The sequence below is a fragment of the Panicum hallii genome, chromosome 9, assembly GCF_002211085.1.
Source record: "Panicum hallii strain FIL2 chromosome 9, PHallii_v3.1, whole genome shotgun sequence".
Classification (NCBI taxonomy): domain Eukaryota; kingdom Viridiplantae; phylum Streptophyta; class Magnoliopsida; order Poales; family Poaceae; genus Panicum; species Panicum hallii.
Genome location: NC_038050.1, coordinates 47,045,691 through 47,058,792, shown reverse-complemented (window position 1 = coordinate 47,058,792; position 13,102 = coordinate 47,045,691). Strand labels below are relative to the sequence as shown.

At 50.7% G+C, this 13,102-nt stretch overlaps 1 protein-coding gene across 1 annotated transcript in view; it reads right to left on the bottom strand.

The window, feature by feature from the left end:
* Window positions 1–62: 62 nt before the first annotated feature.
* Window positions 63–13,102, bottom strand: part of LOC112873083 — an 82,144-nt gene continuing 69,104 nt past the window's right edge. Inside the window, exons 2-3 of the mRNA XM_025936109.1 lie at window positions 530–802; window positions 63–451 (exon numbers count right to left, since the gene is read on the bottom strand). Of these exons, the coding sequence (XP_025791894.1) occupies window positions 325–451; window positions 530–802 (400 nt within the window). The 3' untranslated portion in view covers window positions 63–324. The remainder of the gene's footprint in view (window positions 452–529; window positions 803–13,102) is intronic.

Sequence of the window (13,102 nt, the reverse complement as noted above, 5' to 3'; positions counted from 1 at the left end):
AGAATGAATGATTAACTTGCAATGGCAATTGGGTTGGACCAGTTGAATCAGTTTGCATTACAGGCATTAAACACTTCACTGGCCATTCACACATTACAAGTTTAGTGGCCATTAAACACTTCACTGGGCATTATACAGTTCACTGGCCATTCACACATAACAAGTTTAGTGGCCACTACACAGTTCAATGGCCATTGCACATTTCACTGGCCATTTCACACATCTCAGTTCGCTGGCCATTTTCAGTTTTGGCCATAACGAATCCAGTACACAAAAGTGTTGGCCGTCTTTCTGCCACAAAATGACACTACCAACCATCACAGCTTATTGTTTGGGAGGATTTGTTGGTGAGTCCTTTGTCACCTTTGTAGCCAGTTGCTTTTTTCTTGGAGTCATCTTCTTTGGTGGCTGGTACAGGCACATTTCAGTTGTTGTTTCCATAGCTAGCCTCCTGAAAATTGGAAGTGAAAAAGATTAAACGTAGTGACATGCTTAAATTGAGGAAAGTTAAGCAGATTGTCGTGCTTACCTCTTTGTAGTTGGTCCAAGGGGTTTAGTTGCTTGTGCAACATCTGGTCCCGTTGCAGCAGCATCCCTTGCAACAACACTTCGGTTTGCACCTTCTGCTTCCCTTGCAGCAGCTTCTGCTACTTCAGCTGCGTGCCTGGCAGCTGCTTGTGCTGCTTCTGCTTCCCTGGCTGCAGCTTGTGCTTTCTCCCTGGCAACAGCTGCTCTAGTCCTTGGCGTTGTTGCCTCTCTTGGTGCATTATGTTCAGTAGTGGTGTCCACCTCCGCCTTCTTTCTGCGTTGTCGGTCAAAATCCACCGGCGAGCAGCGACAGGCAACACGAGGAGCCGGAAGGCTCCCGGGACTGCTGATGGGTCCCGGTCCCTCGGTCAACGGCCCAGAAGTCCGGCACACGGCCTGGCTTGGTGAAGTGCTAGGCGTGCCACCTGACCTATACCTGATCAGGAAGGTGTAGAAGTCGTTATCAGTTCTTTTCCTGCACGCACAGCCATATCAAACATCAGTCCGAGCCGCGATCGGCTCTTAAAATGACTCCCAAGATCGGCTAGAAGAGCCGATGGAGCCTTTGCACTGGGTCGGACCTGTCTTTGTACCAGGTTGGATCTTCAGGTAACTCTCAGAATCGGCTAAAAGAAGCTGATTGCCTCGTTTAACAGATCGGATCTATTAATATTCGAATACCTTGTACGAATCTGATAGAAAAGATAAGAGCATGCTCTGTAATTACCAAGCTAATCCAATCTACGACAGTAAAGGTTTTCACCGTGTAACCAGAACATCCTACGCGTGGTTAAGCCTAACGAACACGAAAGATAGCAGGACGCTAACCTAAAAAGAGGCCTAAAAACCAACTAACAAGTCGATTCCCGGAACAATCCCTTCTTAGATTACCATAAAGCACCAATCATGCAGCTGGAACATCTAACCCGTTTGAAGGGCCTAATCATACGGATATTAAACCGAATTCTTATAATGCAAAGAACTACCGTAACAGATTAGATCTACTAAGCGATAACAGAGCAAGGTGCTGCCCTTGCACCCGAAATCACGTACAAGGGCAACTAAACGATTATGAATATCAAGCAGAACATAGATGGGCTATTCGGAACTAACGCAGTACATAATCGTTTAAGATAACTAGTGTTACTCGCCATCAACAACGCTTTAGTATGAGAAACACAAAGATAAGCAGATAAACGCAACGCTGCTCCGATCATGCGGAACATAATCGGAGCAGCATGTCGATTACCTGGAGAAAGCCCTCGAGGGAAGGGTGGCGGTGTGCCAAGAGTTTGTTGTGAATGTTGGATATCCTTTATTGAATCTAATGATACATATTTATAGTCCAGAGACTTGATCTTCTTAACTAACCCTAGTTGATTACGAAACAATCTCTAACTTACTATATTTAAACTATCCTTACTAAATACACGGCCATCCCAGCCCTTAACACGCTCGCACAGGAGCCGATTCGCAAACCGTCACGATGATCTCCTTCAGCCCATGTTGCTCTCGGCCCATCCCTTGGCCCAATCAAATTATGGCGTGTCACACCCGATTTATAAGAACATAAACCGAGCAATCATATATGCGCCAGGATCAAGTCACGCATATATACAACAGAATCATCAAGATATCACAACACGTATCTCGAAATAAAAGCATATAAATCATAAATGAATATCTTTATTACAACTGAATCAAGAATCAGTTCAAGGAATGCGGAAGCGTAAAATAAATACATGAAGAACAGGGCGCCACAGGGACGTCGGCCGGGAGACAACGCCTAGAAATCGTCGAGTCCGCTGATGTAGTCCTCCACGTCGCCAGGTACTGAGCAGCAGTCGAAGATATCCCAGAGAGAGCAGAAGAGTAGAGAAGGCAAGTGTGAGTACACAACTTGTACTCAACAAGTATAACACGAATTATGAGGCTCTAAGGTTAGCTGACTCAACTGCATTAACTTTTAATCTTGGCAAATTTTATTGAAGCTATTTACTACAAGTGGATGAATTATCATAACCCAACTTACATAATAATTAATCAAACTTTATCATGAGTCTACTGAAAACCAAGCAAAACCACCAAAGGTAAACCCCACTAATCAGACGGAGGATCTGGGCCGCTCATGACCGTGAGCACGGCTAGTATACCAGTTTTACACTCTCGAGAGGTTGCACAACTTTACCCACAAGTCATGAGCTACGCTAGTTGTTCATCACACTTACTTAGGTGAGATGACTAGCAAGCACACTACGAGACCGCTACAAAGGATCACGTTAGTAAGGTGTAACCGCTAAGGTTTCTGGACCAGCAACGATGGGGCCCACCTCATGGGGGTACAAGCACACAGCACAGACCAAGCCGGAGGAGCAGGGACCATTGAAGCTTACCACCTCTCTTGCCCCGTAGGTAAGTTACTTCCAAACCAAAATGACCTAATTAGTAAGTCAAGACCATCCCATTCCAGTCTCGTGGTTGCGCGGTTGTCCCAGGTTGTCGCTCTATGAACCGGTCGTTATGGAGAGTGGCCAACCAAGCACTAAGCACCGTGCTGGCCCCCTGAACCATGTTTCTATAAAAACATCTTTTAACGAGACGTGAGCCGCTCAAGCACACAGCACAGAGGGCCACTCTCAGAATCAAGTTGCATATACCATTAATCAAATTTAATTACAAAGGACCATTATATGTGAGAGCGCAGCACCTAGCACAACTAACCAGAAATGCAACCCAAGGTATTATATAAAGGATAAAAGTGGCTAGGAAATGCAGTAAGAAATTGTATTTAAAAGTGATAGAATGTTCATGTTATACTTGCCTTCCTCAAAGTTCTCCTGCTGCTGCTCAAAGGGCTCTGAAGAAAGTGGCTCCTGGTACTCCTCCGATGGCTCAACGTCTACTCACGATCGAAACGTCCAAGCATGGTCCACATAAGCACATACATGCAAACAAGGGCAAAAGATAAGAAATAGTACAACAATACAGCAAAACAGCACACAAAACTAAGCTAAAACTATTCTACGCATTATAACGATCGCATGAGCATGAAAATCACTTAAAACGGAGCTAAGACGCGAAATCTAGGGCTAAAACAAGATCCAGGGACTTAACCGTAAGAAAACAGAAGTCTCCAGGGCTTCTGTGCGAAAACCGAGGGCTTAAACCTAATTAAAGGGTAGACTTAGGGTCTAATCCGCGAAAACACAGGGGCTGGACTGCGGACCCAAAATCTAGAAAGCTCAGGGGGCTCCGGTGCTAAAAACAGGACTTAAATGGAATTTCTTTTGAACAGGGGTGAACTGCGGGTTGATTTCAAATAAACCCAGGGACTCTTTAACAAAAACGGCAGGCCGAACCGGTATCTTCTAACTGAGACCGTCAGATCCGGATCTAATGGCTCGGATCTGATCTGGGATGGATCTAATCTGGCGCGTCAGCTTCGGATCCTACGGCTCGGATTGAAAATGAGGTCGAACAGGTACGCGTGGATCTGATCCGTTGGATCACGATCCCGCGGCTCGGACCCTATCCATCTGCGATCTAATCCTGATCATCGGCTACGGATCGGGCGGCTGGCGCCTAACGCGAGCGAGGGCGGCGGCGCCAGGTCGCCGGAGTCGAGTTCCCACGGCGGAAGTTCGCCGGCGTTGGCCGATCTCATCTTGGATGAGGTCTGGCCCGGGAGGTAGAGCAGGACACGGCGAACTCATCTAGGCACTCGAGACAGCTGATTAGGGTTTGGGCCGGGGCTCCCCACGGTGGGGGTGGCACTAGGTCGTCGGCGTGCCGTGGTTGGGTCGCGGTGGGGGACTAAGGGCCGCAACGCTTAGCGCAACGGGATCCGGGGAATGATGTGTTGCTCACCGAGGCTCAGGTTCGAGCAGGGCGGCCGTGCGGGGCGTCGACGTCGAAGTCCCACGGTGGCGCACGAGCGGAGGTCGGGGACAAGATCGATGCGGGCTGTTCCGGGTTCCTGAGCTCCACGGGTAGGCGTATGGAGTCCCTGCAAAGCAAATGGAGGGGTCAGTGTCAGACCCGGGGCCACGGGACTGGGTACATGACGTAGTTTAAAGAGGTTTAAGAGATTAAGTCCGTATTCATCTTGTTTATCTCTTATTTATTCTGTTTAAATAGGAGATAAGACTAACCGATACAGGGGGAATCTACTCGAGATGCGTTCTGGTATGATTCCTTAGCTAGTGTTGTCGGTGTTTAACCGGCTGCCCACCGAGGGATATGCCCAAGGCGGTAAGTTTTGGGTGAGGAGACGCCGAGATCAGGAACTCGAAGGTGCAAGGAACACAAGACTTAGACAGGTTTGGGCCGCACGGAGCGTAACACCCTACGTCCTGTATGGTTTGTATTGCCTTTGATGTAGAATGACCTAATGATCTTCTGTTTTGAGGGGGGGGTCCCTGACCTCCCTTATATATCCGAGGGGTCAGAGTTACAAAGATGCTAACCAACCCCCTCCGAGGGATCACACCAGAACTGATCTCGAGTAGATCCTCTCCGTGTTGGTTAGCTCTATCTCCTATTTAAACGGGATAAACAAGAGATAAACAAAATGAATAAGAGATAAGACGGGCTTAATCTCTTAAACTTCGTAACATGCCCAGCCCGGTGGCCCCGGGTCTGACAAGCCCCCGAGCTCTTCGTAGCTGAGTACTGCAGGCTTATCGAGTACTTTTCGAAGCAGTCTTCGACTTCCTCTGATGATTCGTCTTGAAGCCCTTCTTCGAGTACTCCTTTGGCTGCATCGAAGCTACGAGGTGCTCATGCCCCGAATTTCATTCCTGCTATGGTGTGCGATTGCAAAATCACACTCCATATGGAGTAGCCCCCGAGCCTTAGGTTGAATCGGAGAATCAGGCTGAGGGTCCCATTAATCTGTAACCCTCCTTATCCTTCAAAGAAATTTGAAAAATAAGTAGTCGATGCCACGTACCCCGCAGCCCCCGAGCCTTGAATCCAAATCCCACAAAATTGGAGATAAGGGTCCAAAAATCATGGCATACGGGCTAAACAGTGATACGTTAAGGAAGCTCGCCTTGCTACAGCTCAAGGCAGCAGCGAGTCCGCCGAGCGCGTGGACTCGCAGGCGGGAGGAGAAGCCGAAGAAGGGCCGCGCCCTGCTGCAGCCACGGCGGCCAAGAAGGCTCGCCTTGCCGCGGCCCAAGGCAGCAGCGAGTCCGCCGAATGCGTGGACTCGCATGCGGAAGAAGGAGCCGAAGGCGAACCGCACAGGGACAACTCCTCCGACCAGAGCGTGGAGTTGGCCGGCGCTCTACCTCCGGTGCCAAAGGGCCAGCGGCAAGTGCGCAAACGCAAGGCCCAAGAAGTCGAGTCCTCCAGGTACTGAGTTGCTGTTTTGGCCAGTTGCAAAGTTTCCATAATGCTGAGTACTGACAGCGTCCCCTTGCAGTCTCCCTGCTCTGCCACCCGGGACTGAGTCCGAAGTGGTGGAGGCAGGCCCTTCTACTGCCGCGGCGGTGACAATCGCCGTGGCAGGGACCCCTCCATCGGCCGACCAGGCCTCGCCATCAGCAACGGGCGTTCCCCGACGGGCCTGGCGGGTGAAGAAGGCTGCCAAGAAGAAGTCGACACTGTGAGTTTTCTTTCGATCGCTTGAAGATCCTGCTCGTGCTCACTTGGATAACAATGTTGTCGATGTCACCAGGGCTGCGAGCGCCGTGCAACTCCAGCTGGAACCAGGCACGGCTACGGCGCCTGCCTCGGCTGCCGCAGCCCCCGAGCCCCCAGCGCCTGAGGAGCCGGTACCCGCGGAGGTGGCCCCTGAAGCGGATGCGGCGCTCTCCGACTTGCCGCCTCCCGAGCCCCGACGAGAGGGAGCCGGGCCCAGTGGCGGGGAACAAGTCGAAATCCCTGATGCCGCTCATACTGATGGTACAGGTACGCGCTTACCCGCCCGCGGCTGGTTGCCGAGGTCTGGGCATAATGTGTTGACCATGTTGTGTGCTTGCAGGTGTCCAGCCGCCGCCGTCCGGAGATGCCGCCGGACCCTCGGGGGGCCCCCGTGAGGTGTTGAGGGCCGGGCCAGGGCACCAGAACGTCATCACCACCGACCTGGTGGATGACCTCCTGTTGTCGGCAGAGAACCTGAAGACCTTCAAGAGCACCTTCAAGGAGCTATACGACTTCTCCATGGTAATACTCGGGTAATGCTCCAGATATGCACATTAGAGAGTTGTTGAGGACTCATTCTCCCCCTTTTGCACGGCATGTGATCACCAAATCCCAGAAGAAGTCAGAGAAACTCCGCGCGGTCGTGAGTGACGCGCGAGAGCTAGCTGCCCTGGACAAGCGCGTCTCCGAGGAAATCACGAAGAATTGCTATCTGCAGCGAGAGCTTGATATACTGAAGCAAGAAAGGACTCGAGAGACCTGGCTGCTCAAGAACGACCTGAAAAACATGGAGAAGGCCAACTCCGAGCTCCAACAACAGCTCACGGAGCAAAAAGCGGAGTACCAGGAGCAGCTCAAGGCAGAGAAGAAAGCGCACCAAGGTAGGCCCTGGCTCCACTCGAGTACTTTCCCTCAGTAATTCCCCATTAGATGCTGAAGTACCCTTATCACAGAGCTTAGGAAAATAACGAAACACAAAGAGGAGTTGCTTACTGACGTGAAGAATATGTTGTATCGACGTACAGATGATGTCGAAAGGCTGCAGAAGGTGATCGGCGACACTGAACGTCAGTTTGTCGACTGCCTTCAGCAAGTCAAAGCGTTGAGCGACAAGGACGAGCAGCAGCGCAAGGAGCTGGAGGACCTCCGGGGGGCCACCCAGGAGCTGATGGACATGGTGGATCCGCCAGAAGAAGGCGATCCAGGCCCGCGGCCCCTGCTGGGGCGACTCCGCGAAGCCCCGAAGAAGGTGCTCAAGTTCCTATCCGAGGCTCCGGTCGCGTGCGTGAGCAATGCGCTCGCCTATGTCAAGTCCTTCGTGCCGAACGCGCAGCTGAGCATCTTCGCGCAACGGATGGCGGCGGACTGCACGGACGAGCGGTTCGAAGAGTACTTACTAGAGGCCCAACCTGTAGCAGAACAAATTGTACATAATGTACTACAGGATTAGGGTATATGAAACACTTAATCATTCTCGTATGTAAATGCTTCCCTCGACAACTCTACTTGCTTGCATATCTGAGCTGAATTGGGATCCAGGCTTACGAGACTCAAGTAGTAGGCGTGTCCCTGGGTGCAACGACCCAGAGGGCAGCTAGAATTCGTCTAACAGAGTAGCCACAACTCGATCGAGCGGGTCTAGACTTGTTAGGAAAGAACACGAGCAACGTCGCGGGGTTGCCGTTCATAGGGCAAAGAGGGGACTACCCCGAGTACGAGACCTCGGAGTGTAGTCGAGGAGCGCTCCTTCTGTGAGCGTGCTCCGCAAGCTAGGCAAGACCCGGACAGACGGATCAAACTTGCAAGGAGCGGGTGCGGGCAGTGCCGCGAGATTGCCATTCTTTTTTGGCAAAAACGAGACTGTTCTGAGTGCAGCCACTCAGAATGTAGTCGATGTAGCTCTTTATGCGAGCCGTTCCAACGTACTAGGTGTAGGCCAGTCGAACGGATCAACTGTGTTGGAAAAAGTGCGACTGCTGTCGTGTGCGACCATCGAAGGTCGCGGCGGGACTCGATATGCCGAGGAGTTAGCCGGAGCCGAGGGCTCTGTGGGAAACGAATGTCGAAAGGGGATGACCGTGGCCGTAGCCCCCGCGTCATGCGTGACAAGAAGTCGATATATATATGTTTGCACGTAACACTGGCCATTGTGGAAGTAAGAAGGCATGTACAACCCGAGTCGTGTGGCTCATGGCCCCCGAAGTGACTCGGGAGAAGGAGATCTTCTGGGCCCCCTGGGAATTAGCGAGCACCGGGCCTCGACTTAAGGGTAGAACTTGCGCAGGTTCTGAATGTTCCAGGAGTTCGGGACTTCGCGACCCTCGGGGAATTGTAGTCGATAAGACCTTGGCCTTGTGACCTGCTTGACGACGAACGGGCCCTCCCACCTTGAATTGAGCTTGTGGAGGCTGGACTCGTCCTGAATACGGCGCAAGACCAAATCACCGACGCTGAATGACCACTCCCTGATGTTACGATCATGGTATCGCCGGATCCCCTGCAGGTACCGGGCTGACTGAACAAGGGCGGTACAGTGAGCTTCTTCCACAGAATCGAGCTCTAGCTGCCGCGCCTCGTCCGCCTCACCTTCACTGTACATTTCGACCCTTGGCGACTTCCACATGATATCGGCTGGTAGAATAGCTTCGGATCCATACACGAGGAAAAAAGGTGTTTGTCCTGTGGCTTTGGACGGCTGAGTCCGAAGCCCCCAGACGACATGCGGCAACTCGTGCATCCATTTGCCTCCCTTCTTGCTGTTTTCATCATACAGTCTCTTCTTGAGGCCGTCAATGATCAAGCCATTCGCCCTTTCGACTTGTCCGTTGGCCCTGGGGTGTGCAACCGAGACATATTTGACTTCAATGCAAACATTCTCGCAGAACTCCCAGAATTGGTTCGCCGTGAAGTTTGACCCCAAGTCCGTGATGATGGAGTTGGGGAAGCCGAAGCGATGCATGATATCTGAGATGAAATCGACGACCCGGTCTGGCGTGAGCTTGGCTATCGGCTTGTACTCGATCCACTTAGTGAACTTGTCGATAGCCACCAGAACATGGGTGAAGCCGCCTGGTGCCATCGTGAAGGGCCCGATCATGTCAAGGCTCCAACAGGCAAAAGGCCAGGATGGCGGTATGGTGATGAGGCTATGAGCTGGGACATGCGTCTGTTTGCCGAAGAATTGACAATTTTGGCACCTGCGCACGAGATCCTCCGCATCGGTGACTGCAGTGGGCCACCAGAAGCCGGCCCTGTATGCTTTCCCAACCAGCGTTCTTGAAGCCGCATGGTTGCCGCAGACGCCTTCGTGGATCTCCCGCAGTATGTCGTAACCATCTTCCTTCGTGACGCACTTCATGAGAACTCCTGACCGAGCGCCACGCCGGTAGAGCTTGCCGTTGACCAGGGCGAAGCCCTTGCTTCTTCGCAAGATGCGTACCGCTTCTGCACTCTTGGCGTCAATTCCCGCTGGTAGCCGTTGGTCTTGAATGAAGTCGATAAAGGACGCTCGCCAGTCCTCCCCCAGCACCATAACCTCTCGATCGGGTTGTTGGGGACCCGAGTTGATGGTTACCTGCGGAGAAGGCTTGATGGATGGCTGATCGAGCTCCTGGACGAAAACCCCCGGCGGGACTTGAGCGCACGTTGACCCCAACTTGGATAGGATGTCTGCACCAACATTGTGCTCCCGTAACACATGGTGAACCTCCAAGCCGGAAAACTTGCTTTCCAGCTTGCGCACTTCCTGTACATACACATCCATTGTCTCCTTGTTGCAGTCCCTGTGGCAGAACCGCTCGAATTATTCTGGCTCAAGTGCGCTATTGATCGCCGTACAACCGCAATCAGACCAACGCACTTCAAACGGAACAATCCTTTGGTCTGTCGGGTCTCCGCCCGATACAACCACGATTCAGCAGGATCGAAGCAGGTTTACCTCGCACGAAGGCGAGTTCACATCCCGGAATAGCTCATCAACTTTTAATTTACAACCATACATACATTATTACAAACCGAGTTCAAAGATAAATAAATTTATACAAACCATGTTCAAACTGACAAGCGTAACAGCTTGTCTAAACTCACAGCGGAAGAAAAATTTTCTACGCGACTACACATGTCGCGAAGGCGTACACCAAGCTTAGCCCAGGGCCTGGTGTCACTCCGGAGGGTCTGTGCCGGCCGGGGACAGGTCCCACTCCACGGACCAGCCAAAAGGAACGGCCGTTGGCCACACAAGGTTGTCCATGGGATTCTCATAGGTCGTACCTGAAAACAGATATTGGCAAGGCTGAGTATTCTAATACTCAGCAAGGCTTACCCGGGGCTGGGTATACTTAGCCCATACTAGACTCATGAAGGCATTGTAAAGGCTCTGGGTTTATTTTCAGCTGAAAAGTAACAAAGAGTATGTACTACTTTCAAGTTTTAGCTTTCATCTTCTAGTTGAGTAATTATTCTAGATTAGCACCTACACTAAGCAAGCAAGGTAGTGATTATCATTCATCAAGATTATCCATCATTAGTTCCACTTCTTACTCAATGTGGCAGAAGGGATAAGCAGTCTCATGCATCGTGAGAGGCGGACGATTCGAATCGAATTTAACCTTGCAAGGTAAACCTAACACACACGCTTGGGAATACCGGCAGGGCATTCCGAAGCAACCGTTTACCTATCATTCCGACTCGTGGGCAGGCCACCACAAGCGACTTGCAGGACCGTACGCACATCACTCGTGCAGGGCATACGTCTGTAGCGCGACTACAAAACCCGTATTCCTGTCTGCCATGCAGAACGTACTCCCACAGGTCGGTGCGTGTGAACATAACATAAAGTTCGAGTGGTGGAAATATACCCACTTGCCGGGCCGATTGGTTACTAGGCTTACCGCTTTACAAATTTTAACGGCATGTGGCTAGTACTGTTCAAACGCTTAGCCACCACTACCTACACATATCGACCTTATCAATTCTTATCAAAACAGACAGGGTAAAACCTCCGGTCATGATAACACACATGACCCTGTCCATCATCCTTATAGTGGTTGCAGAACTGTAAACATGCAACTCCTATATCGCGCGAGTGATAGGGAATCACCCGACTTCTACCGGTCCTATTAGCGAGGCATCTAACCGATAAGGACTCGGGAGCATTACATTGGATTCCTAGGATTCATGCATCTAGGGTTGCACTTCAATTCCTAAACTTAATGCAGGATATAATATAGATAGATAAATATTGCAGTGTAACTGAAATAATGGGATATGTCCGGGGCTTGCCTTCTGGAGTGGGGGTGGGGGCAGGAGAGTTAGAGGTTTCCGAACTCGGGTTCGGGGCTTCAGTTAATCCTTCGACGACTTGCGCTGGATCTTCTGGAAAGCCTTGGTCTTGCCCTGAGACCAGTTCGTAGTCCCCGTCGTTGAGTGGCGTTGACTCTATATGAGATGCAATAAATCAAATAAGGTGAAATTTAATTTAGAAGTTCACATTTCAAATATTATAACTCATCCAATTAATACACAAACATGTATAAAATAAAGAGGTTTTAGATTTAAAACTCTATTTATAAAGATATGGTAGAGTTTATTGTAATAAGAACTAAAACATTTAAATTAAATTTGAAATGAACCAAAATTTGAATTAAAAACTTTTAAATAAAAGATTATAGAAATTTGATTATATATTAAACATTATAAAATATCACATTAGTGAATGATAAAAGATTCCAATTAGAGAAAGGTTATATATTGGGTTTATTTCAAATTTAAAAGTTTCAAAATAAAAGAGGTTAAGTTTAAATCAAAGTTAAGTTTGCAACTTGCACGAAGTTATTTAGGGTTCATAGAATATTTATACAAAATTTCATAAGTAGCCAAACATGAAATGACAAGGTTAAGTGTTCATTACCCCTTAACCTTAGATTTAAAATATAGATAGAAATATTTTGTTTCAAACTAAGCTCTATTAACAAAAGTCATAGAGTTTGGAACCTATTTTCTAACAAAACTGGTTTTACTATTTTTGGATTTTTCTATGAATTGTTACGGATTTTACAAGACAGGAAAAGCTCTCACATGAAATAACAAGTATCCTTTACAAACTAGTCCCTGCATTTTACAACTAACCCCCTGGAAGAAAAACCTTCCAAGCAATTGGGTCCAGGCCATGGCCGGCGGTGGGGGGGTACGGGTCCGGCCAAATTCGGCCGTAGGGGTCGCCGGCGGTGAGGGGAAAAGGGAGGGGGAGCACGAGGGGGTCTTGGGCTACCTGTAGGTGGTCTCGGGAAGGCTCGGGGTGGCCGGAGTCGAGCTGTCCACGGAGGGCCGGACCGGCGGCCGGAGGCGCACGGCGGCGGGGTGATTCCGGCGAGCGAAGGAGGGAAGGGCCGGGCCGGGAGGCTGCAGTGGGGCACAGGGAAGCCTACAGTGCGGTCAATTTGAGGAGGAAAAGAGCGGAGGGACGAGCTCCACGAAGGACCGAAGCTCACGGCGGCGCAATGGGGCGGTGGCGTGGTCTGTTCGCGCGCGGGGAAGACCTAAGGTGTCATTTTATAGACAAACGGATTGACGGCGAGCCGCTGGTGTCGTAGAGCAGAAGAGAGGAGAAGATAAGGCTTGCCCACGGGGATTTTGCGGCGGCGGCAGTGACTCCGGTGTGCAGCTCTGCACAGGTGCCGTGGCGCGCGGCTGGGCGCCAACAGGGGAGGGGTGGAGCGGTGGACGAGCAGAGGGGCGACGCGTGGACGGGGCAGAGCAGGGGGATGGACGACGGCGGCCAAGGGTGAAGTACTGCGCCGGCGGCAGGAGCACCAGTCGTGCAGCGGCGCAGAACAGGGGAGCAGGGCGCAGGGAGGAAGAGGGGGGGGGGTGAACTGAACCAGGGACTGATCTGTGAATTCAGAGAAAGGCAGGGACCTTACTGTAA